A 26,230-nucleotide genomic window follows, 5' to 3' on the forward strand; every position below is an offset into this window, starting at 1 on the left:
TGTGTAAGCAACTTCCCACTGGTCAGAACACCTGGGAGGGTTCAGACAGCCACTGTCTTCAGGGGAAACACACACACACACACACACACACACATGGGACAGCTCAAGAACAGTGGAAGGAATCTATCACACTCATCGACGGTGCCGGCTGTTTATGGAAGCTACGATGTCCGTGCTCTCAAGTGTTGCACATGGCATTTTCTGAAGACAAAGGATGAGTGAAGCAAACTACTAGGCTCCTTTCCTGAGGGTTGAATGCAGCCTGGCAAGCAAGGCTGCTTTTTATGCTGTGCAAGATCTTACACAGACGTGATGCATATAGTCGCAGCAGGTGGGGATCTTGGGCCCAGAGCTGATGTCCAAAGCAGCAGCGTGGGACACCTTAGTGGCACGTCAGTCAGGAGAGGTTATGGGACTCGGTCTTCACACAGAAGCCAGGTTAGGCTTCCCATGTCCTGGACTGGCTATTTGGCTTTGATCGGGCTCACTTTAGCTAGAAAGACAAGAACCCTCTTCGCGTTTCCTCCCTGCTCCTCTCCCGTCCCTTCCCCTCTGCACCAGGACAAGGCCTGGCAGCAGTGCGGCCTGTTCCTCCTAGGAGCCCCCACACGTGCACACACCCCTCCTGTCCTCATCCATCCAAACTCCCCGCCTACTTCCTGAGCAGCCTCACCAGTGTCCTCATGGTGCCTCTGTATCCTCCTAGCTCTCCACGATGACCTGATGGAAGAGCTACTACCCACTTTGAGGGCCGAGGAGAAAACTCTGACTCTCCCTCAGGTAAACTCATTGTTCAAGATTTTGTTTATTTGAAAGACAGAAAGACAGAGAAGGGGAGAGAGAGACAGATAGACAGACAGAGAGTGCACGAGAGCGCAAGCAGGGGGAGTAGCAGAGGGAGAGGAATAAGCGGGCTCCCCTTTCGAGCAGGGTGCCCAATGTGGGCCTCCATCCCAGGATCCTAGGATCAGGTCCTGAGCTGAAGGCAGAAGCTTCAATGTCTGAGCCGCTCAGTCACCTCGCTAAAGTCATTTTGTGCTTCTGAGGGACAGCCAGTGTTTGATTTCTCTTTCCATGAAAGTGTCTGAGCATGGACATGCCAGAGGGAAGAGACCATGTCCTTGGTGCTGAGAGCCTGCCGTGAGTTTATACCATTAACGGACAGCAGATTGAGACGGGCACCACCATTGCTTAGGCAATGGATGGTCGTGAGCATTTCCCACCAGGTCGTTCTGTCTATGGGAAATGGCTTTGGAATGAGTTGCTGACGAAAATGGATGGGGGAATTTTGACATAACATGCTGGAGCCAAGGACAAGGGGGTCATTTTCGGGAGGTCATTTCCTCCTCCTCTGGATCATAGACTCAATGACCGCATCCCATCTAGCTTGCTTACGACACACACCAAGGGCACAGAGATGTGTGCACACGGTGTGCACAGGGTGCGGGGATCCTCACTGGGTTTCCCTTTCTCCAACTGCAGGAGGCGGCGACTGGATACACCCCATATGCTTATACCCCCATCATTCCCCTTAGGGGGACAGATCTAACTCAACAAGGTAGGGTTTTCTCTCCTCCTTTGGTCTGGAGAGCTTCCCCCCTTCTGAGTTCCTCCCGGGAACAGAGGCTGGGGCGGACTGAACAAATGGAGTGTCCTGCAGAAACCCAGGACCCTGTGCTACAGTCCCTGCAAACCAGTAGGTCATTCGGGCGGTGTGCTTGGTGCGTCGGAGGGTTGGGGCTCGCTTTCGCGTGGGTCGATGCGACGGGACCGGGCATGTGGGTGTGTGGACTGCGTGCGTTTCACCAGAAGACATCTCCCACTGAATGGACTTGAGGGCACGGGTCAAAGTTTCAAAGCCAAACCTCCTTCATTCCTGCTGCACACACCCCGCTAGGACACCACATTCCTCGCTGACCACAGCTCCACCTGGAGGGTTGCTCAGGATTCCGTCTCCTCAGACAGGGACGGGGAGAAAGGAAGGGGCCCACATCTGTCCTAGCTCGGGACGTTTCTCAGACAGGGTCAAAACACAAAGGAATCAGAAGCTACTTTAGTCGACCCAAACATCACCACCAGCCTTACAAAAATGCTCCCATCTTGAATGCACATAGAGGGAAGGCTCACTGGGAAATGGCAATGGCCAGGAAAGCTTCATCATTAGCTCGGGGCCCGATCCGACTTCCTGACAATCTGCTACATGGCCAGGTTAGAGAGTGCCCCTCTCGCCTGGCCTCCGCTCTCTCGTGAACTTGCCGGATCCTGACTGGGGGAGCTGGGTCCTGGGAAACTGGGTCCCGCGGACTCCAAGGACACACCCACATGCCACAGGAAAGGAAAGACTGGGAAGAATCAGCACTTTGCGGATGGGGACTCTGTTGGAATGGTCAGATGTCAGTACATAGAAATCCTGGGTCTTTGGTTTTCCTGACCCTGCATGACTCAGGGACAAATAGAAAACCTCTAGGGTACTTGTGCTTGCATTGAATGCAACCCTGCCACACAGTGTTCTTCTGCAGAAATACAATCTCCTAGTAGAGGTGAGAGATAGGTGGGAGCGGCCAAGAAACGGTCTTGACCATGACCATGACACAGGCGCTGGTTGGAGGAACTTGCCTGTCAGTATGGAACATGTCTCTTAGTGTTTACCCTTTCTGCTTGAAGAGGTCACCCTGATTCCACTCCCTGTAGCTCAAGTTCAGAGTCAATATTTCTCCCTCCATTCCTGCTCCTTGCCCTGACCTCTCTCGATGCAGCAGCAGCTTGCTCAGTCCATACCCACGCCATACACTCCCGGGCACGCCCACCCAAAGCGAAACTCCCTGAGCTCTTCCTGCCAAGCCCCACCAGTGGACTGACCATTCTGTGGATCTCTCCCTAGCTTGGCTGGATGGACAGGCGGGTGAGCGTTCAACAGGAAAGAATGAGGAAGACGCCCCGTTTTACACCAGAGTGGTACGCTGGCCTTTCTTTGGGGGAGACACAAAACTCTTCTGGCTTTTTAAATCAAGGTCACATAAAAAAAATCTCAGCATGCACCATTGACAGGGTAGGGAGAAGTTTGAGAGAGAATCTGTTACCAAATGCTACCTAACCCCGAAGGCATTGCAGGGGGGCTGGGACAACCACAGCAGGATCTCCTACCATCTGGAGGGCAGGGAGCTTTGGTACGGGTAGCAGCTATTCCTCCTCACCACCTATTTTGTCCAGTGGGACCTGAAACGTGGGACCTCTAGGAAGACTGGGCGCATCTGCAGAGGACTCATTTTGCTCTTGTCACACTTTGTGGCTCACGGGCCTCTAGCACACTTCCGCATCGGGCTTCCTCCCATCCCCCAGGGAACAAAAGAGCCATGCAAACAGGACAAAGCCTGATTTGATGTTCATACTGTTTTCTTTTCTGAAATCACAGGTGTCCCTGCTGGAAGGGGATGGCGGTAAGTATTCTGTACTCTAGAGTCACTCACTTGTTTGCAACAACCTGGAAAAGGGCAAAGGTCGGGGCTTCCTCACAGGCTCCACCACGAGAACCACCCTGATACCAGGTCCGGCGGGACTGAGAAGAAGGGTCGGAGTAACAGAAAGGGATTTTCTGGGGAAAGACCCGTGGCCTCATGGCCCTGTCCCCAGAAACTACTGCGCTGCTCTTAGGTGGTGCAGGTTTGGGGGCAGGCAGTAGGTGTGCCTTGGAGATGGACTATTTCACAGCCAACCTAGGCCCTGTAGCTCCAACAGGAGCCAGAGTTTCTATTCACATCCCTGCTCCTCTCCAGGACCTTTCATCCTCCATCCAGGAAGGGCCCACTGCACCTCAGTCCATACTGATGAGCTCCCCACTTCCACACACTTGTCCACACGTGCACGCCAAGCAAAGCTCCCCGAGCGATTCCCGAAGAGTCCCATCGGGGTCCCGACACTCTCTGTGTGTATCCACCTAGATCCCCTCGATAGTCTGTTCGATGACCATGACGTGGACAGCACAGAAGGAGAGGTCCCATTTTTCACCAAGGTGGTAAGTTAGCCTTCCTTCAGGTGAGGTACAGCATCCCTTATGTCCCTGATACTCGCAATAAGATCCGAACACCTCAGCACGTACAATGTCCTTGGTGAGGAGATTCTTGAGGGAGCGACTCTTAGCCAGGGACACCCCATTTCAAAGACCCTGAAGGAAACAGCAGGTTCGGTTACAGTCCACAGGGTCCTTAGCTTTTTCACGGGTGCTACTGACACTGCCGTGCCACCAATGGACCGAGGGCATGCGACCTCTAGGTGGATTCCATATCACTGCCCATGACCCTGCCCATCACCAAGAGACCAAAAGAGCTGTGCACACAGGACGAGGCAGGACTTGATGTTCATCATGTTTTCTTTTCTGAAATCACAGGTGGCCCTGCTGGAAAAGGAGCATGGTAAGTATGCTGTCCTCTAGAGTCACTCATTGCTTTTGAGCAACCTGGACAATGGGCAAGGTGGGGCCTCCTTGCAGGCTCCATCTTGAGAGCTACCCAGAATCCAGATCCTGTTGCAACGAGACTAAGGGTCATGTTCCGGACCGAGACCCGAGGCCTCGTAACCCTGGCCCTGGAAGCTACCGTGCTGCTCTTAGGTGCTGTAGGATCGGGTGATGGGCACAAGGTCTGTTTCCATGGGAATCCATGTGCTGTGATTCGCAGGGTTGGTGTGTGTGTGTCAGGTGGATGAATGCTGTGCTCTCGAACGTGTCTGGTCCCCTCAAAATGGCAATTAATGGTGTCCGCGTTCTCAGGGATGTTTCCCATCACTGTCACGTCATGAACGTCCATTCATGGGAAAACTCTTCAACACCTACAATTGAAAGAGGTGTTCTTTCCTTGCAAATACACATCAATCCCCCCAGAAAACAAATCCCGTCGCTAACTAGGAAGGGCTAGACTGTGCCCCAAAGACACAAGTGTGTCTTTTCCAATCCCTGTTACTGAGTCAGTGTTCATGGGGCTCTCCCGCCAAGCTAGGTCTCGGGCAAGAATGGTCACAGCACCTCCCTCTTGACACTGCACTCACAAACACACATCTCTGCATCAGAGGCCCCACGATGCGTCTTCCCAACCTCATCGAAAACACTGAGTGCGGGGACACACTTCCTCCCTTCTGCAGGTGGCTTCCGGGGCAGCCGCGTACAATAGCCCATTCGGGGATGACCTGCACAAAGGGGTAGTGGCCAGGGAACAGATGGGGCCAATTCACTCCATGTTTCTCCATGGAGATCTACCATTTCCCTGCAGATACTATGTCTGAGAATGCAACTGGCCTTCTCCCAGGGAAATCCCACACCCACCACTGGTCCTTGCTGGGGATCTTGGAGGTGGGTCCAAAAGGTGTCCTATACAAGGGGAATGAGGTGGTCTTCAGGGACTGAGCATCACTGGGGGCACCTGGGCCCCCTCCATGCAGGAACAAAGGATGCTCTGTGCATCGCAAGGTGGCCAAAGAGAACCTCAAACCTCAACAGGGGTGACAGAACAATCATCACCCATTTCGCTGGCCATCTGTCCATGCAAGAGGGCCTTGTTAGATTCGGAAGGTTTGGGCTAAGAGACAACTCAAGGGAGTTCAGTGCCTGGGAATGGAAACAGAGCCAAATCAGGGTTTCAGGGTTCTTTGGCAGACAACAAGACTTTCTCTCATGAGAAACATGTATTGGAACAGAATCTGATTTTCCAACATCTCTTTTTCTCACTCGCATGCGCGGAATCCACGGGAGTACCTTTCGCTGCTCTCCGAGGACACTCAACGGGCTTTTCCAGGGTAGTTGCACCAGTCTGCATTCCATGAATTGCATACAAAGTCTCTAATTTTCTGCCTCCTTCCAACATGGGTCCTGGGTTTGGATTCCTGGTTTGGGTCCTCGCCACCCTAACTGACAATGCCACAGCTCAGCATCCTTTGGATTCACATTGCCCTCACAATGCCTTACGTTGAGCATCTTTTCGTACGATGTCTGTCTGATTGGCCGAGTCATTAGTTCCCTTTGCAGCACAGACTACTCCAGTCTTTTTCTCGATTCTTTCATTTGGTGAAATCCCGGTCTTCTTTTGTTTGGTTGGTTTTCTTTGTTGTTCTTACTTTTTGTCAGTGAACACACCTTTTCTGAAATAAGGATTGCCAAGGGTGTCTCCAATCTGTGGGCTGCCTTTTCACTCTGTTCACTGTTTCAGAAGAGGATGCTTTTCCTGGGCGGTCCTCTTGGGAAGCATCGTGATGCCAACATGAGCACATTTCCTGGGCATTTCTCTTCCGCTCCCAGGTGCCCCTGCCTATTTGTATGCCAGCACCCTCCTGTTGGCTCGGGGAAGTCATCCAAGGTATTGGAAGGTCAGCTTCTAGAGACCCACCACCGACTTCTTCATATTCAGAAACGTCGTGGTTCGCTGTGTTCCTTTATGGTTCCCTTATCTATTCTAACAGCTCCTCTGTCCTGAGAGCATCACATTGTATGCTTTAGATCAGTGCTGCACGGAATCCGTTCCCCATTTATTCTAGGAACTGGGGCTTCACCTTAATCTCTTCGGGTCCAAAGACCTCCAGCAGCGCCTGGTGGGTGTGTGTGAGCCCGGGAACGTCTTCCCTTGATCAACGTCCCTGTCAGGCCAGCCACTGATGCCCGAGCAATACGCAGGAGAGCAGGCCTCCTCTCTCGCTCCTGGTTGGTGTCTAGTGCTGAGTGATCCAGGAGAGAGTCTGTCTAGCATCCATCATACACAGTCATTTATTATCTCAGCGCAGTACACGGAAATCATCAAGGGAACGAAAATGTCCAGTTGCTCACTCCCACTAGCCACACGTCAAGAGTCCCATAACGACTGGAGTTTCTGATGGTTGCGCTGGGAGGGGACAGCGGTCATGGGCATGCAGAACTGACACTGAGGTGACTGCTGCAGCGTCCTGGTCTCATTAGAAGGCATGAAACTCCAATCCCTGTCTCCTCCAAGGGCTCCGGCTCCGCCAGCCCCGTGAACCTCTGAGAGCACTGCAGAAGGGTCAGGCAGATGCTGCACGGCCCAGAGACATCTCAACGCACCTGGGATGAAGGGGTGAGGCGGTTTCTCTCCTAACGGCATTGCTCCTCTTTCAGTTCTTGCAGATCTACTGATAGAGAGCATCGAGGACTACTCCTTCAGTGAGGACGAAGTCTCTTCAGGTAGGGAATGGCACCGAGGAGGGGAACACTGGGACAGGGCTCCCGGGAACATGGGGTTGCCCCTGCCGCTCTGGAGAAGGAAGAAGGTGGGTCAAAAACCACCAAGGAAAGCAATGCTCTGTCACAGGCATGATTTGCTCATGTCACGGTCTCAGGATGAAAAGAACAGACGAGGTGTCCACGGGCTTTTAGGGTAGGCTGGGTTTGTCATCACCACTCGACTCCTTGCGCGGCTCCTTGAAGGATCTTTCCCATCAAAGCTGCTCGTGCCTCCCTTGGCCACTGCCACACGTCAAAGCTTGGTGGAGCAAAGCTCTTTGCTCATGGCCTATCGGGAATGGTGCACAAGAGATTCTGCATCATTCTTGGCACGGGCCCAGACCTGGTCATGCTCAGGACTTGGCGGCCCGAACCGCACTCTCCTGGGCAAGAGACACTACGCGACACTCCGTTCTGGTCTGAGCCAGGAGGTGTAAGACAGGTCTAAATTCTCTCCCTCATAACCTCCACTACCAAACCATCCTGGTTCTCTCCAAGCTGCTGTACTTCAAGGGGACGCCCAGAGCTGCAGAAGGGAAAGTGTACTTCTCCTGGGTTCACTACACAGGCTCCCGTAAATCGGAGCTTCTGCCAGCCTTCACACCCCAGCAGAGTCTGACCTGGGGACGTGTTCCCAAGGGTGGGATGCCCCTATGCAGCTGCCCTGGAGAAACCCTGTCGTGGGCCACGGTCCCCTGGGCCTGTGTGATGGGGCTGATGGACCTGCTTCACACACTTGCTGCCCCGGGTCCACTCTACCTCTCACTAGCTGGCCTCGAAGCATAGCACAGAGCCTCTTGGGAGCAGGGCCAGGGAGTCATGGTTCCTCTCACAAACCCACCTCGCTGGCCCACAGCCCTGGCCATGCTCCCCACTCCCTAGGCATGCCCAAATGGCAAACATTCCTCAGGCCTGCCCAGGGCCCTACATACACCCCGACCCCGTCCATTCCTGGCAAGCCTCAGCAGGAGCACTGGCAGGAATCCTGTGTTTCAGTAACCACACCGCTGGACGTTTTCCAGCCCTGAACAGCTGAGGGTGCCTGCACAATTTCCCATGCTCCTGTCTCCTGTCTCTGTAACACTTAGGGAAACAGAGGGCGTTGCGTTCCCTGAAACACGTCCCTGGGAAGGTCATCCCAGTCCCTGGGCAGACATGGGCTGTGGGGACGTGGTGGGCCATCTCTCCCGGCACTTCCCCAGCAATCCCAGACCCATGACAGCTGCTCCCAGCACAGACGGATCGGGGGATTGATTCCAGGAAACCCAGGATATCTCCTCTCTTTCCTTGGTGGCCACCTCCTGGACAACAATAGGACTGGTGGAGCTTGGCAGGGGGAAGGACATGGAGCATCTCTAGGGGAGGAGGTGGAGGAGGAGGAGGAGGACGAAGTAGAGCAGGGAAGGACAGGAAAAAGGACAGAGGAAAACAACGTCCCGCAGAGGCAGTCTTAGGGACAGTGACAGCATCCAGGGGGGAAAGGATCACACAGCCAGGATTCCGGGTCTTGGAGAGAATCGGAGGTGGGAAGAGCAGGTGGGCAACCAGAGACCCCCCTGTACCCTGCGGAGATCAAACGACCAAGGCCAGGGAGGACTCGGAGCTAGGGACGCACCCCACTGAGGGCAGAGCCCAGCATCCCCAGAGCAGCAGGCCGTGGGTCGTCACCTGCACTAACTCCCCTTTGTTCTCTCTCAGGGCCAACCCCAGCACCCTCGCTGCTCCCTAACCCGAAGGATTCCACAGAAGGCGATTCCGATGGAAGGAGCCACCCTGCGCCTGTAATTCACTTCCACCTCCATCTCTTGGGCTTCCTCTCTCCTCTGTCCCTAAGTGCCTCCGCCCAGCTCTTCCCCTTTCCCTGCTTTGACGACGCCAACTCCGGAGGCCCTCGTCTCTGACAGGCACTCGGGCTCTGCATGGGAACTGCTGCATGAAATCCCTGGGAAGCCCTCCTCACCCCTTTCCTACCATCACCCTGACCCCTCACCGCGGACTCTGGGAAGCAGCCCCGGACAGCAGAGCAGGGAGGAGGGCTGGGAATCGGCAGGGCACGGATCACCCGGCTGGAGAGGCCTCGGGAAGGGAGGCTGGGCCTGGGTGTCCCCACTTGGTTCTCTGATGCCGGGGAGTCTGTGCTCATGCCCACTTCTGCTCTTGCTCTTAGCTCTCAAGAAACTTTCCTTCAGTGGACTTGGCGCAAACGACAAGGGAAGCAGAAGAAGAGGAGGACTCGGGAACGGGGTGAGTCGGGCAGGAAAAGGGGCCGGTGAACATGGATACACCTTTTCTATCATTGCCCCGTCCCTGTTGTGGGTACCTCAGCAAACAGCACAAAACCCGGGGTGCTGCCCTAGCCTCTGACCACAAAGAGGAGAGGAGAGGAAGATCCCAGTCCCTGCAGGCACTAGGAAGTCCTGAGAACATCCCACGGGGAACCTCCACCTGATCCCTGCAACTCCCTGTGGTGGTTGGGCGCTGTCGTCCAGGAGCTGCTGATCTTGGAGGAAGGGCCCTGGCTGCCTGGAGGGACTGGACCCCAGGCAGCCTAGGCACAGTGACCTTCTGGCAAAGGGCTCCACACCCCCCATTGAGCCCCTCCCTCTGCATGACCCAAACCTTGTCCTCCCACCCTGCAAAAGCCAGCAGACGGCTTGCTCCCGGACGACACTAGTCGCGAAGAGACAGTGGTGAGGTGGCCTCATCTCCCACTTCAGGCACGTGAGAAATGAGCAAACAAGACAGGCCCCCGGGCTCACAGGAGCAGGACAGCTCACCCCTCCCAGCGCTGCATCCCTGTGGGCGGGGAGTCAGGCCCGGTCTCCAGCTGAGTCATGTCCGCCGGCGACTCCCATACAATCTAACCAACACCTCCAGTCCCCTGAGCCTCCAAGATGCCTCGTGGGAGGTAGTGGGTCCCCTCATGGCACACTTTGCTTTGTGAGTTTCATACTCTAGAGACTCACCTCGATCCCTCAGTCGGCAGGGGAGACCCACCAGGGAAAGGCCACCCTGCCTACTCCCACCTTGCCCAACACCTGCCCACAGCCCGTGGACTGTGTGAACTCACTTCCCATGGGGGTCGGGAGCATGTCGTCTCTGCCACGCCACCTGCAACACTCATGTGGGCAAAGGCTCCCCCCACAGAGAAGGGCACGTCCAGGGCTCTCAGAGAGGCTGGGGAAGGGACAGCCCAGCAGGAGGAGGACCCCGCTGTCATGGAGGAGGACGCTCAGGGAAGGGGCCTGAGGGACCCTGGCAGTGTAGCCTTCATTCAGCTCCAGGGGGCCCACGGGAAATTCCCCTTTCTTCAGGTCATGCATGGGTCTTGCAGGAAAACCTCTACCTCAACACCTCAGAAAACACGTCCCACAAAACCCCACAGGCCTCTGGTAAGGCCCAGGCCACACGCCACTCGCTATCTCACACCACTCTACCCTTGTCTCCACAGCTGCACCAAAGGACAGTGTGCCCACCACCCCAAGGCACCAGAGGCTCCTGGGGTGCTCCGACAAAGGAAGCGAGGCGGGCCCTGGGGCCTCACTTGCTGCTCCGATTTGGGCCCGGAGGAGGATTCGGCGTGAACGTACAGGGAAACACGCCTGCAGGAACGGCTCTCTTACGCCTGACCTCCGTAGGCCAAAGAGAAGACTTCTGGGCAGCCCACCAGAGGACGGCACTGGAGCCCCGAGGACAAGACGAGAGGACCCTCTGAGTCGGCCGCCACACCCAGAGTTGGCTGCCCGGGCCCTGCCGATGACGGACACTTGGAACACGAGGCAACCACCTGGGCCCACAACAGTCCATTGTGTGGGGAGAGTGGGCCACCTGGGACTGGGCGGGACAGCAGCCTTCCCGTTGTCTCCCCTGTCTGCTGCAGGGGCTGCTCCTCCTCCCGCTGTCCCCTGCAGTCCCCGACAACCCTGCAGGGCATGACACATGCAGGACAAAGCGGCACTGCCAGGGCCCCTTGACCACCCTGGGATCGACTCGAGGGGCAGCAGCCCTACCCCTGCTGGATTCCCCGAGGGTGCCGCACCCGAACCGCCCCCGTCACTTCGACGCACAGGACCGTGACCAATGCTGGGCTCAACACTGGCAGCAGCCCCACAAAACGGGCCCCGCTCAGCCTGTGTGTTTGGCAGCAGCAAGAGGTTTAGGGAGGAGAGGCTCTCCCCTGCACTCAGCGGCCTCTTCCTTTTACAACTCAGACAGCAGAGGCCTCCCCCAGCTGGGCCTCTGCCACCTGACCAGGAACGACCCACGCGGAGGGACAGCTCTACGCCCCTATTCAGCAGGAAGAAGCTACAGAAGATGAGACCGTCCTCCTTCAACAACCTTAACCACGCAAGGCTCCGCCCTGGTCAGGGGCACACGAGGAGGGAGGGGAAGGCTAGCTGAGCGCCAAGCAGGAGCTGGCACGCCACACCGCCCCCCAACCTGTGATACGGGGGACATCCCTCAGGCGCTCTGACTGCCCTCAAGCTGAGGAAAGGAAAAAACAGATTCTCCACAGATGGAGATCAAAACCCGGCAAGACCGGAGTCTCCCTCGGTTTGTAAAAGTCCTCCTGATTCTGCAGGAAGAGGCCTGCTTAACGAGAGCCTAGCGACCTGCCAGAGGCCCGGATCTCCGTTTCCTGAAGCCCTGACATCTCCCTCCCCTCCACGACACTGAGGGAGGCTGAGGCCGAAGGAAATGTCCGTAGGACAGAGTTTCTTTTCAAACGTGCAGTCCCTGGGATGGACCTGTGAGAGGAGGAAGGTAACATTCCTCCAGGAAGCTCTGCACCATCTTTCAACTCATGCCTTCCTAGCAGGAAAAACCACCTTCCCTTCACAAGAGCAAAGCCAACTGTATCCTCAATGTCCTCTGCCCTCCTGCCACATTCTTGCAAAACCTCCCTTTTGCTTGACCTCCTCCAATGCCATCCCAGAAAGTCAGCCTCCTGTCACGACCCCAGCAAGCAGCCCTTTCTACCCAAGGGTCGTATCCCTGTTCTTTAATAAAAACTGCCTCCTGCCAGCAGAGCCGTCTCAAGACTTCTTTCTTGACCATCGGCCTTGAATGCTAACCTCTTTCCTACATCAGTCCTGTCTCCTGTAGGGCTCCTGTGGAAACAACCCTGCAACACGAACCCATTTCTGTCAACCCTTCCGACTCCATCCACCTCACCCACTGCACATTCTGTGTCCTCCGAGGACTGGACCCTTCTGTGATTCTTGCACTCAAACCCTCACATGGCCCCTCTTTCGGTCCTCGACGTGGCGGACGTTGCCCTTCTGAAACTCCCCAGCCTCCCATCCTCACTTTCTTTGTCTCGCATCTTTATCTGGTCCATAGGTTCTCATCACCAACACGCTACAACCGGTTTCTGCTCCTGAGTAGAGGACTCCATTCCTTTCCTTTGTCCTCAAGCTCAAATCTTAAGTCTCAGATGTTTGTCTCACAACTTTCAAAATTCTTCTTTCCCCTAATGCCTCTCTACCAGTTTCTCTTCTTCCTTTTTCAAGCCGCCCGCCCTCCCTCCCTCCCTTCCTTCCTTCCCTCCCTACATGATCTTTTCGTTCTTTGTATTCCTTCCTCCCTCCCCCTCTTTCCTTTTCTCCTTCTGTTCTGTTAGTCCCCACACAGCACTTCAGTACTTTTTCATCTAGTGTTCCGGGACTCACTCTTTGTGTACAAGACCCAGGAGCTCACGGTAATTCGTTCCCTATTATAAAGGATGAAGGGAGACCCACACGGGGGCATCTCAAAGGTCGGCTTCTCTGCAAGTCAATGGGAAGCTTCAGGGTCATGAACCCTGGCCTTCCACACTAGAGCTGGACACGGGCTACGCTAAGCATTCCCCACAATCCCCTGTCATCCAAGACCCTGAGCATACGGGCTGTCCCACCAGAGACCTGAAGAGTTTCATTTCTCGGCTGAAATGGGCCTCGAGTCAAGCCGCCGCCCGAGTGACTGGAAAAGTCAACTGGCTTCAGCACGACTCACGGGTATATAGTCTTTGAAACGGAAACTTCATTTAATCAGCAGTTGACGTGGGGGTGAGGCTACCATGTAGAAAGATCTATCTGAATTCCGGAAAGGAACAAGGCACCCGACTACAAGTGGCTTGCAGGGGTAGACGCAGCGACCATTCCTGAAGGGAAGGGCTGGAACGCGTTCATTGAGTCAGGAAGGGAGGAACGTGAGGGAGCGATCCTGCCACAGCCCCTCGTGCTCTGGCCATTAGCAGAGGGTTCACACTGCACAGGAACACGGGCAATGCTGGGGCACAGCACGGAGATGTCTCACGTGCCTCACCTCACTCCGGGTGTGCTGTGTCCTGGGAAGACAAGCCTTGTATTTGCTGATAATGTGGAAGAGCCTCAGCCATGTGTCCCTGGTGCCAGGGAAATCAGAGCTCGTTCATCCTGGATCGCAGCACACCCGTCTCCCCAGTGTGGGAGAGCCCTTAGTCGGGGCACTAACCTCGGGAGACACGAGAGAACTCACCCTTCTGAGGAACGGAGACATGACACACATAGGGGGAACCACCCCAGGGCAGTGCTCACCTCTGTACACAGTAAGACCACCGGAGACGCACCTCGGGGATGGAACGAAGGTGGGAGACCCTTCCTTCAGAGAGCTCTGCTCTTCTTCATGTCCAGGACCTCACACGGGGTAGAAGCCATGTGCTGGGATGGCCGCACAAGAGCTCGCAGCAACAGGCATCCCTTCGAGGCCATGGGCACGTTCCCACAGACAGAAACCGGTTGAATGCCATCTTCAGGGGAAAGCATTTAGGCCAGCCACACCCTTAGCCAGTATCTGAGGATCCACACAGGCGGCAACCCCGACAAATGCAGTCAACGTGGAAGAGCCGTTCGATACAGGTCTCACATTTGGGGACACCAGACAACTCAGAGCAGCGAAATCTGTGTCTGTCATTACTGGGGCCCCACCTGTACCCAGAGCGCCCACCTTGCTCACCGCCACAGAAATCACACAGTACAAACCCCTTGTCTCCCGTCACTGAGGCAGAGCCTTCAGCCAGAAGTGGGCCCTTTCCCAACACCAGAGAACTCACACGGGGAGAGTCACTGGAGCGGTATCCTGGTGGGAGAAGCTTCAGGTGGGGCTCAGGCCTGAGGCTCCCGCCACCATCTCAGACTGTACTTCATCCCTCACACGGGAGCGAAGGTGCAGGCACCCCTGGGACCCCTGCATCATCACTGTGGCTGACTGCCGAGGACATCCAATATGGGAATCCCATTCCTCACGGAGCCAACCCAGGAAGGACCTGGGAGGATTCGCACACAGGAAAATCCTCCCAGTCTGATGAGCAAAGGAACGGGCTCAGCTATCCCTTCTTCCCTAGCCAGCAATGACACCCTCACACCGAGGAATCACTGATCCCAACGCAACGAGGGGAAATTCTTCCCCGGACACTCCCATCAGAGAATCACTGGGCAACTACCTCCCAAGGAATTCCTCGGGGTGACACTGAGATACAAACTCAGACACTGCAAACACAGACAGCTGGGCCCCGTTCTGAGGGATGCGGAATGTGCTATTCCAGTAACCAATAGCCAGAAATCAAGCACATCTGCTCCGATCCAGCAGTACTTGCATAAAGGCCAGTCTCACCGAACAGGCGGGTCTCACAACACTGCACACTGTGCCAAGTAAGAACGGGGGACGTTTCCTTTACGACCTCTCACAACTGACACAGGTACTGTCTCTTGCTAGCAAGTGGGGTCACAGGAAGTAACGCTGCCCGGGATCCATGAGAACATCAAGTCGAGGGTGAGCTCGGAATCTCAGAACACAAGGCGATCAATGGATGTTCACGAAAACATGAACCTAACCATGTAGGTAGATCGCAAGGATGAATGGTCACAAGATTCAACAAACACATGGTTTGTGATCTACCTCTCACACCCTTCATTCTACTAATATTGTCCTCACAAAGTGCAAAGGATTTACAAATTAATTACACGCTTAGAAATATTTCTATTTACTTCACTTATCGGAGAGTGACAGAGCTAGCAGGGCGCAAGAACAGTCGGGGTCGGGCAGCGAGGAAGACGGAGAAGGGTGCCCAATACAGGGCTTGATCCCCCAGGATCCAGGGATCCTGACCTCAGCCAAGGGCAGATGCTTACCCAACTGCACCACCTGGGGGCTTGCAAATTAATTTCATCTCATACAAAGGTGTTCTTTGGAAGACCTGTGTGGACCAGGGCACGAAAACCTCGACAGTTCAGCATCAGGCAGTGAGGGCTTCCTCCCCGTCTATGAGAACGTGGGAGCCAAGGGCTTTTCTCCACCACCAAGTCAGCTACGTATCTCTGGGCCCGAGAGGGTGTACGACCACTGCAGACATGGAAATACTCCCCGATTCGGAAGATTTTAGAACAGGAGGGGGTTCTTACACTCCCTTCCATAAAGACAAAGCCTGTCCAGGAATGCCTGCAAGGTTCCTTCAGTTTACGGACCAATGTTTGGCTTTGGTTCAGGTTATGATGTCAGGGTTATGGGACTGAGCCCGGAGTCAGGCTATGGAAGGCATGGGGAGCCTGCTGAAGGGTCCCTCTCATCCTCTGCAACTCCCACACCCCCACCAAAAAGAAACAGGAGAGAGAGAGAGAGAGGAGAGAACGTGTGCCGAAGTCCACTCAGACATCCATTTGTAAAGATGCCCGGGATTCGTGGCTCTAGATGAATGGCCCAATAAAGCAAGTGTGGGCAGAACGTCGATGGTCGAGAGAATGTTTATTTATTAAGTTTTATTTTATATAAAAGAATTTATTTTTTATTAAGTCAGTCGTGTGTCTTACTAAGTCAGGCTGCAATAACTCAGGACTCTGCTACCAGGGGCAACATGGAGTTCAGAGGTTTTGTGTGGGGCAGGGACTTGCAGAGCCTTCTCCATATGTACCCAGAAGTAAATTTCCCCCACAGCCAACTCTAGACATTCTGGTTAAGGGTACATCTCCAAGTTAATCAACAAGAAGAGGCTATCATTTCCTCCGGAAGAGAGATGAAGCCGGCAAGAAAGACACCCAAGTCAAGGCCTGAACCTCAACCCAGGGGGGAGATTCAGAACCAAGACAACTTACCACTGCGATGCACGTGCAACAGGGAGATGGCAGCAGTCACACTCCTGGACGTGCTGCACTTCCATCTGCACTGAAGAGACAGAGGCCAGACGCTTTGGATGCTGCCCAGGAGGCCACGTCCCCTGAGCCTCGAAGCACCACCTGTAAAAACAAGGAGAGCATTCAGTCGAGGTCTCAGGACCCACACATGGGGAGACACAGAGTCACCCATAACGGAAAGCAGGCCCCTCCCTCCCAGCAGGGAGTGCAGGCTCAAAAAGGCCAAAATCACAGGGCCCTGCCATCTGTCAAAGTCTTAGCATGGCTGCTGGAAGACCTTCCCCTAATACATGCTTAGAGATTTGGCTTCCAGAACTCAACACAGGAAAAGAAAAAAACCAACCAAAAAAAAAACCCCCAACAACAACAACTACCTTCCCCTTCCCCAACACCCTTCCACTATAGGGTCGTGGCTAAGGCAGACTTCACACTGTGCGCATTTTGCCCTGATAAACGTCAACCCTCCAATAAAGCACAGAGCGTAGAGCTAGGCTTGGGCACCCCAGCGACCTGGCTGGCTGCCGTGGCTGCCTGGGCCTGCCTGCCTCCCTCCCTGGCTCCAGTCCTTTCCTATGAGCATCTGCCTGGGCCCTGGTACTCTGGCTCTGCCCCAGGTACTCCGGTCTCTGGGTGCAGGCCGTCAGAAGGCAGTTGAAGGGTCGCAGACTCCAGCCGGCCGGCCCTGTGCTCCGCTCAACCCAACCACCGTGGTAACCAACATGGGCCCAGGTGCCAGATCGAACTGCAGCCCCCACCCTCCTGCTCAAACACAGGTTCCCCTCAGAAGCAAGGCACATCGGCCCCAAATAACCTGCCCTTTAGCCCCCACCCCACCGCCCTGAATATCCCCTCGGAACGGAAGCCCCAGAAGCCAACACAACCACCATTCCAGGCAGCGCATTCCACTCATCCTCACGTCTTGCACAGGTTGTCTGAAGGGTCCAGAAAAACCCGCCTACATGCTGCTGTGATGTGAGGAACCCTTCACTTCCCCAGAGTTTGAAAGGTCACCTGACCCATTTTGGAGGGCTGTCCCAGCGACCACGCCCACTCCTCCTGCCACCCTGGGACTCTGCCTGCAGAAAAAGAACAAGAAAGAACAAGAGTTGGTGATAATGTGAAGAAAAAGGAACCTTGTGTACTGATGGTGGGGATGAAAACTGGTGCAGCCATTATGGAAAACAATGGGAGGTTCCTCAAAAAATTAAAAATAGAACTGTCATGTCATATGTTCATATGTCATATGTTCCAGTAATTCCATTACTGGGTATTTGCTCAAAGAAAAGGAAAACATTTGAAAAGATACGTTTACAGTGCAGCACTATTTACAGTAAGCAAGATATGGAAGAGCCCGTCAATAGATGAATGGATAAAAAAGACATGACGTATATATATAGATAGATAGATAGATAGACAGATCTCTAATAGAATAGTACTTGGCCAGAGAAAAGAATGAAATCTTAACATTTGCAACAACATGGATAAATCTAGAGGGTTTAAAACTAAATAAAATAAGTCAAAGAAAGACAAATATCCTATGATTTCAATCATATGTGAAATTTAAGAAACAAAACAAAGCATAAAAGAGACAAAAAAAAGAGACTCACGAATATACAGAACAAACTGGTGATTACTAGAGGGAAGGTGGGTGGAAAGAGGGCATGAGACAACGAGGGTGTATCACTGAAAAGGAAAAACAAAACTCGATCTGAAGTCATTTTTATTGTCTACGTAGAAAATCTCAAGTAACTTATAAAAAGAAAAAAAAACTATTGGAAGTAATGAGGAAATACCAAAACATCATAGGATACAAGGTCAATATAAAAAAGTCAACTATTTTCCTATATCTGAATAAAGAATTGAATTCCATATTTTCAAATGAAAAAAATACCATTTACAATACACCCCTAGAAAGGGGTACTCAAGTATAAAATCTAACACAATACATATATACAGGAAGACAAACCTGATGGAAGAAATCAAAGATCTAAATAAATGGAGAGAGAGTTCGTATTCATCGGTAGAAAGACTCAATATGGCTAAGAGGTCAATTCTTTCCAACTTAATCTATAAATTCAATGAAATCCAAATAAAACCTCCCAGTTATCTTGCAGATATTGACAAGAAGATTCTGAAGTTTACACAGAAACGCAAAAGATCTAGAAGAGCCAACACACTGGACACCTGGGTGGCTCAGGTGGTTGAGCATTTGCCTTCAGCTCAGGTCACGATCCCAGAGTCCTGGGATGAAATCCCGAGTCAGGCTCCTTGCTCAGAGGGGAGCCTGCTTCTCCCTCTGCTCTCTCTGCCTCTGACATCCCGTTTGTGCTCTCTCTCTGACATATAAATAACATCTTTAAAAAAAGTTTAAAAAAAACAGAACAGCCCACACAATGTGGAAGAAAAATGAGAATTCACCTTACCTGGTCTTGAGACTTACTATAAAGCTACTAGTAACCAAGACAGTGTGTTAGTGCTGAGAGAGACACACAGATCAACAGAACAGATTACAAGGACCAGGAATAGATCCACCAAAATAAAGTCAAACATTTTTTGACAAAGGCACAAAGGGAATAAAAGGAGAAGAGACAGTCTTTCAACAAATAGTGCTCAAACAACTGAATGAACACTCATGCAAAAGAAATGAAACTAGACACAGACCTTACACAAGTATTAACTAAAAATGAATCAGAGATCTAAATGTAAAATTGCAAGAATAAAGAATACAGGAGAAAAATCTCTCGGACACTGGATTTGATGATGAGTTTTTAGATAGAACAGAAAAAGCGTATTCCACGGGGGAAAACATGCGTTGGATATATTAAAAAGAAAGTCGTCTGCTCTGTGAAAGACATTTTTAAGAAAATGAAAGGATAAGGCACAGACAGGGAGAAAATATTTGGAACACAGATATCTAATAAAGGCTTTGTGTCCAACATGAGAAAACAGCTCTTAAAGCTTCAATAGTAAGAAAACAAATGACCAAATGAAAAATATGCAAAAGATTTGAACAAACACTCCACCAAAGATATAAGGATAGCAAATAAATACACGAACAGATAGATGCTCCACATCACCTCAGTGGGGATATGCAGACAACATGACACAGGTATTGGAATGGTTACATCAAAAATAATGACAGTACCAATTTCAGGTCCAGAATCAGAACAACAAGATTCTGATTCATAGTTGGTAGGAACAAAAACTGATACAGCCACTCTGTAAAAATAGTTTGGCAATTTCTTGCAAAGCTAAACATACATACATACATACATACATAACCAACACAGCAATTTCACACCCTATGTTTTTGAAAACTTATGTTTTAAAACCTACATGCGAATACTCTGAAATCACGTATGTAATTCTGAAATCATGTGTATGTATTCTAAAATTGAACTATCAAATAAATGAAATTCAGATATTAGCTAGATTCTCACTGTTAATGCAGGAGATTACAGACAAGCAAGGAGAGAAGGTTAGAATGTTCCATTTGGTAATGATTACAACAGGAGACAACAGTGGGAATACTTAGCTTACTATAGATACAGATGGTTACATACTAAACTATTTATAGACACATGTATATACACGAGAGAGTATATACATATTCCCTTCTTGAGTTAGCTGAGAGGGTCTTTGAGCAATGACTTCCCAGTCACAACAGACACACCTAGTCCCCCAATCTTGGTTTCTCATACTATGCTCCAATGAAAAGAACCAGAACTACTGAGGCGGGGGAAATGGCTAATCCTAGGGCAGGAAAGACAGAAGATGAACCTGGAAAACCTACTGCCACAGAGTAAGGAAGAAATATTCAAACAATAACAGGGTATGTCAATAGACAAGGGAACCAACAGAAGGTGCCTTTTAAAAAATTTATTGACTTGTTTTTGAGAAAGTAGGAAAAGGAGAGAAAGCATAAGCAGCAAGGAGGAGCACAGGGAGAGAGAGAGAATTTCTATTTATTTACTTACTTACTTACTCATTTATTTATTTGACAGAGAACACAAGTAGGCAGAGAGGCAGGCAGAGAGAGGGGGGGGGAAGCAGGTTCCTTGCTGAGCAGAGAGGCAGATGTGGGGCTCCATCCAAGGACCCCGGGATCACGACCTGAGCCTGAGCCTGAGCCAAAGGCAGAGGTTTTAACCCACTGAGCCACCCAGGCACCCCAAGAGAGAAAATTTCAAGCAGGTCCCACACTCAGCAAAGAGCCCAACGTGGGGCTGGATCCCAGGACCCTGAGATCATGACCTGAGCCAAAATCAAGAGTTGGACACTCAACCAACTCAGCCACCCAGGTGCCCCTAGAAGATGCTTTTACTAACCAACCTGAAACAACTTGAGCAACAAAAAGAACAAGGTATCATTGTACTATAACCAAAATATAAAATAACTAGCCATGAATTCATGCTGATAGTAAATAGAACAGAAAAATCTCCTATGCAGAATTCCTGATAATTTATGTACATAATCATGTAGCTACTCCAACAGGAAGGAGGTATAGTGTAAGTGGTATAGTGTAATTGCCCACTTCCTTCCAAGGAGTCCAGTATGAGGACAGAGAAAACAAAGTAATAAGTCATGTCCAGAGCACTAACCCTTGATATCATAAGACCAAATCACATTTTATCTCTGTGGTCTTCCTCCAAGAAACCCATAACCTCAGTCTAATCATGAAAACAACAGCAGACAATTCCCAATTGAGGGACATTCTTCAAAACACCTAACTGTACTCCTCAAAACTGCCCAGGTTATCAAAAACAAGGGAAGTCTGAGAAATTGTCACAGCCAAGGGGAGCCTAAAGAAACGACTAAGTGAAATGTGGCATTCTGAAACAGAATACCTGCATGGGGAGAAAACACCAGGGTCAACTATCGAAAGACAAATCACATCCCATAAAATAAGAGTTTGCAACCCATTAAATGGACAAGCACTAGTATCCCTAATCTATAAAGAGCTAGACACTGAAGAAGAAAAACAAAAAAAGCCACAAACCTAAGAGGAAAATGGGCAAAAGATATGAACAGAGGGTTCACAGAAACGTAAATACCTCTTTCAGATACATGGAAAAATACTTAACCTCACTCATAGTTAAGAAACTTGCAGATATAAACTTCATAAAATACCATGTTTATCTTTCCACTGCCAAAATTCCAGAAGTTGAACCACGTGTTTTATGGGAGAAGCTGTGGACAAACAAGCACTCAGGCGGTGTCGATGGGAGTGATACAAAATGATACCATAATCCTGAATGATCGAGTTATCAATTCTATGCACCCGTTGACCTGGTAGCGCACTTCTGGGAATTTATTGGATAGAAAAAACCTATATGTACAAGGTCATTCATTAGAACATGGTTTGTAATAGCAAAAGGTTTGAAATAATGCATAACTAACAATAACCAGTTAACGAACTATGGAACGTCCATGCTTGAATTACTGTGCAGTTATAACAAAGAAACAATCCATGTTCTGTTTAGATACAGATGTCTGGGACAGGCTTTTAAGAAGTGACAAAAAAGCAAAGGAAGAACAGAAAATCACGTATAGACTTGTTACTCAAAGTGTGGCTCCCTGAACAGCAGAGTCAGCTTCACCTGGGAGCTTTTTAGAAATGCAAAACCCAGGGCCCCCACCAGATCCACTAAATCAACACCTGCATTTTAACAGGATGCCAGTGGTGTACAGCTGCATCTAAGTTCAGAAACCCTAAAGATGATGGATTCCCTTCCAAATAAAAGTAGGGGGCATACAAGATTATCTTTTAACTGAAAAAAGCAGCACTGCTAGGACAAACAAGACAGACAGATATCTACAGCAGGAAGACCATAACTCCAGTTTGTCTGGGACTGTCCCAATATAGCCAGATGTCCCATCATAACTTTATGGAACCTCTTTCATTCTCAGTGGAAGTGTCTCAGTTGAGATGAAAAATGTCACCCTTCCTAGAGGGAACATCACTTAACCTTTAACCATGTTATTACTAATTCAAAAGTATTTTATTAAAAAGAGAGAGAGAGAGAGAAGACCAGTCAGAAAAAAAGCACAGACTGAAAAAAAGCAGTGAGCCAAGGATGGTTGAGCAACAAACCCAAGGAGAGGCAACGTCTGGGGCTAAAGGGAAAGACAACTTTGTGAGGAACAGTAAGGGGATGTATCAGAGTTAAGAAAGGAAAGCTAGCAGGCAGGTGTCAGAGACAATAGAGACTGAGGATTATGCTGCAGGATGGTCAAGTAAGACAAAGCCAAAAACTGGATTTGACTACAATTTGGTAGCCTTTTCCAGAGCTGACTCAGGTGAATGTCGAAGAAGCAAGAATGCATTCATGAAGTTGAAATATGAATGAGAAATGCAGAAACCAAAGCCAGAACAGTCGGCTATTCAAGCTAGAGATGTGAACAAGCTGACACAAACCCTTAGGGAGAGTCATCTGGAGGACGCGTGGTCCCTCCATTCCACCAGATCTTCAAAGTCCTATTCCTGCATCAAGCAGTACCATGAGAGAGCTGTCTACTCAGACCTCATTGCTTGGTCCCCTGAAAAGCATCCATACACTTCTAGCACAATGCTGTGTCTATCAGAAATGATTATAGGCAATTTCAGTGTTGTTATTAGAAAAATCAAAGGAAGTTTTACAACTTGCACAACTCTGTGAAATTAAGAGTCCTGCTTCTCATTCTACCAACTGTTCTTTGAATTTGCTTGATATACTTGATATACTTCCCTTCAAGTAATTCTTGCCTATTTCTATTTTTTGGGTTTTTTTTTTTTTTTAAGATTTCATTTATTCATTTGACAGTCAGAGATCACAAGTAGGCAGAGAGGCAGGCAGAGAGAGAGGAAGGGAAGCAGGCTCCCTGCTGAGCAGAGAGCCCAATGTGGGGCTCGATCCCAAGACCCTGGGATCATGACCTGAGCCAAAGGCACGGGCTTTAACTCACTGAGCCACCCAGGAGCCCCTCTATATTTTTTGGTTTAAAAATATGAATCCTTTCAAATTTTAGAAAACTCATTTTCAAACAAAGTGGAAATAAACAAACAAAAAGCTCACCTGGGATGTGTTCATTTTCTGCTCTTAGTGGAGGAGGGACAGCTGAGGAAGAAGGAAGGAAGAAGGAAGTTAGAAGAGACTTGGCCTGCCTTACAGTTCTTGAATTTACCTGCCCACACAGCTCCACATACAAGATACTTATGTCTCCATGTGTGGCTCCGATAGATGTTGAGCTTAGACATGATACTTTTCACTGAGTGAATGTAAACATTTGTTTCTTATTGATTTATTACCAATTTAGGTTCTGTGACACAGAAAAATTAAAAACATGAGAAGATGAGTTGAACATTTAACAGTAACCTAAAGGAGGAAACATTATGGCTTTTTCAGAACTGATGTGGGAAAAATTAAAAATTAAAAATCTCAAGCCACACTGTTCATCTGTTTTCCTGTGAACACTATTAATCCCCTGAGGTCAGAAAATCCAAGAAACCTCTGGAAAAAAGAGATCGGGGTATTTAAGGCAAGATAAAAAATAAATGTTTAATATTTGTTTCTTACAACTTTCAAAAGGTCTTTTTTTTTTTAAGATTTTATTTATCAGAGAGAGGGGAGGGGAGAGCAAGCACAAGCAGACAGAATGGTAGGCAGAGGCAGAGGGAGAAGCAGGCTCCCCGCTGAGCAAGGAGCCCGATGTGGGACTCAATCCCAGGACGCTGGGATCATGACCTGAGCTGAAGGCAGCTGCTTAACCAACCGAGCCACCCAGGCGTCCCTCAAAAGGTCTTTTAATGAGAAACTATCTTTGACGTAATTAACAGTGACAAAATGAGCCATGGCCTGGGAATTTGCAAACCTCACTTTTAACCATGGTTCTGCCACCAACAAACTGCATGATCTTGGTAAGTCACCTTCTCAGGCTCAAGTGTTTTTTTTTTTGTTTTTTTTTTTTTTTCATTTCTCAAATAAGGCCAAAACAGATAGCCTCGTGCCTGCACTACCATCCTATATGTCTATAAGGTCAGGAGAGCAGGAACCTCTGCATCTTTCTAGATGCCATCAACAATGGCAAATGGGGAATGGAAAATGAGGGGAGGAGCGGGTGTTCAGGGAGGGGTGATGACAGAATTTCCTTCGCTATGGCTGCTGCCCTGTCTGCCCTCACAGACTCTCCAAAGAAGTGACATTTCCTGTGTAGCCTGCATGCCCACCCTCTCAGCTCCAGCTCACCTCGCTCTTCTTAAATTTGTCCCAGACCTTCCACAGTCACACAGCCTGCGATGGCTTCAGGATACTGTCATGCTTTTACATAACAAATAACAAATGAATACATAATAAATAATAACTGGGGGCCTGGGGAATGTTAGAGCGGGGAAAGGACCTTGGTGGCTAGCTAGTACAGCCTCTCCCCTCCTCCACTGCACAAATGAGTTAACCGAGCAATGAAAGCCCTAGAGAATTGTCAAAGCTCCAGCCTCACGTTATTACATACACAACAAATACAAGAGCAGCTAACAAAATGTGAGTGCTCAGGGGACACCTGGGTGGCTCAGTTGGTTAAGCCGCTGCCTTTGGCTCAAGTCATGATCCCAGGGTCCTGGGATCGAGTCCCGCATTGGGCTCCTTGCGCGGTATGGAGCCTGCTTCTCTCTCTGCCTCTGCCTGCCACTCTGCCTGCTTATGTTTTCTCTCTCTCTGGCAAATAAATAAATAAATAAATAAAATCTTAAAAAAAAAATAATGTGAGTGCTCAGAATAATCACGTCGACTATTCGGCCAGAGCAACTCATTCACATCAGACACCCTGCCTGGTTCTCCTACAACCGCGCCCCTCCTAGGAAGCCCGGCGCACTTAAGACGCGCAAACACACACACGTCATAACGCCAAGAGTGCACGCATGTCGCATAAGCACACTCACCCCTACCCGCAGCCCCACCCCCTCCCCGTGGGTCTGGCGCACACGCCACGCATGCAAACTCCCCACCCGCCGCCGCAGGACGGCGCGACCAGCTTAGCGCTGCAGCCGGACACCTGCGGGCCTTGGGAACCCCAGAGCCAAGGTTCCCACTCCGGACCCTGGTCCCTCATGCAGAGACGCCGCCGCTCGCCGGCCCTTCAACTCTGCAGGCAACGCAGAATCCAGGGGTCCGTCCGGTGCCCGCGGAGCTCCACCCACAACCGGGCACCCCCGCCCCCGCCGGACCCCCGGGCCGCACAGGGCCCCTTAGGCACTCGCCCCCATCCCCCGGGACTCACCCCTAACTCCCTCACCTCGTGAACCCGGCCAGAGAAGGTTTCGCAGGAGGGGCTGGAGGCCGGGGAAGAACAAGCCAGGTGGAGAAGGCAGGGATGCACATGCGCAGAGGGAGGAAACAGCGCAGCGGCGAGGAGCTGGAGGCCGGTAACGGTCCAGCGGGGAGGAGACGGCGGGGATGCACATGCGCAGAGGGAGGAAACAGCGCAGCGGCGAGGAGCTGGAGGCCGGTAACGGTCCAGCGGGGAGGAGAAGGCGGGGATGCACATGCGCAGAGGGAGGAAACAGCGCGGCAAAGGAGAGGGGCGGGAGGCCGGGAAATGTCTAGCCGGGAGAAGGCAGGGACTCACATCGGTAGAGGGAGGGAAGGGCGCAACAGCGGCGAGTAGCTGGAGAAGGATGAAGGACCAGCCGGGAGGAGAAGGTGGGGAAGCACCTCTGTTGAGGGAGGGAGCAGCACGGCACGGGGCAGCCAGGAGCTGGAGGCCGGGAACGGACGAGCGGGGAGGAGAAGGCGGGGACGCACTTGCGCAGAGAGAGGGAGCGGCGCGGTGGCGGGTAGAAGCTGGAGGCGGGTGAAGGACCAGCGGGGAGGAGAAGGCGGGGACGCACCTCTGT

At 51.1% G+C, this 26,230-nt stretch overlaps 2 protein-coding genes across 6 annotated transcripts in view; one reads left to right on the plus strand and one right to left on the minus strand.

Moving 5' to 3' along the window:
- Positions 1 to 26,230, minus strand: part of LOC309859764 (phosphatidylinositol 3,4,5-trisphosphate 3-phosphatase and dual-specificity protein phosphatase PTEN-like) — a 196,050-nt gene extending 169,820 nt beyond the window's left edge. The window contains exons 1-5 of one of the 5 annotated variants that reach the window (XM_082720880.1): positions 25,963 to 26,230; positions 23,556 to 23,661; positions 23,418 to 23,459; positions 17,379 to 17,438; positions 16,324 to 16,464 (exon numbers count right to left, since the gene is read on the minus strand). The gene's annotated coding sequence lies outside the window, so the exon portion shown is untranslated. Of the gene's footprint in view, positions 1 to 16,323; positions 16,465 to 17,373; positions 17,439 to 23,417; positions 23,460 to 23,555; positions 23,865 to 25,629; positions 25,749 to 25,962 lie in introns of those variants that run through there. The other 4 variants (XM_082720876.1, XM_082720877.1, XM_082720878.1 and 1 more) reach the window with 4 other exon arrangements.
- Positions 8,708 to 12,048, plus strand: LOC309859767 (uncharacterized protein). The gene is made up of 4 exons (XM_082720882.1): positions 8,708 to 8,752; positions 8,915 to 8,997; positions 9,384 to 9,460; positions 10,668 to 12,048. The coding sequence occupies exons 2-4, from the start codon at positions 8,975 to 8,977 to the stop codon at positions 11,150 to 11,152; spliced, it is 585 nt and encodes a 194-aa protein (XP_082577008.1). The 5' UTR covers positions 8,708 to 8,752; positions 8,915 to 8,974; the 3' UTR covers positions 11,153 to 12,048.

The sequence above is a fragment of the Mustela nivalis genome (assembly GCF_964662115.1).
Source record: "Mustela nivalis genome assembly, chromosome: 2".
NCBI lineage: Eukaryota > Metazoa > Chordata > Mammalia > Carnivora > Mustelidae > Mustela > Mustela nivalis.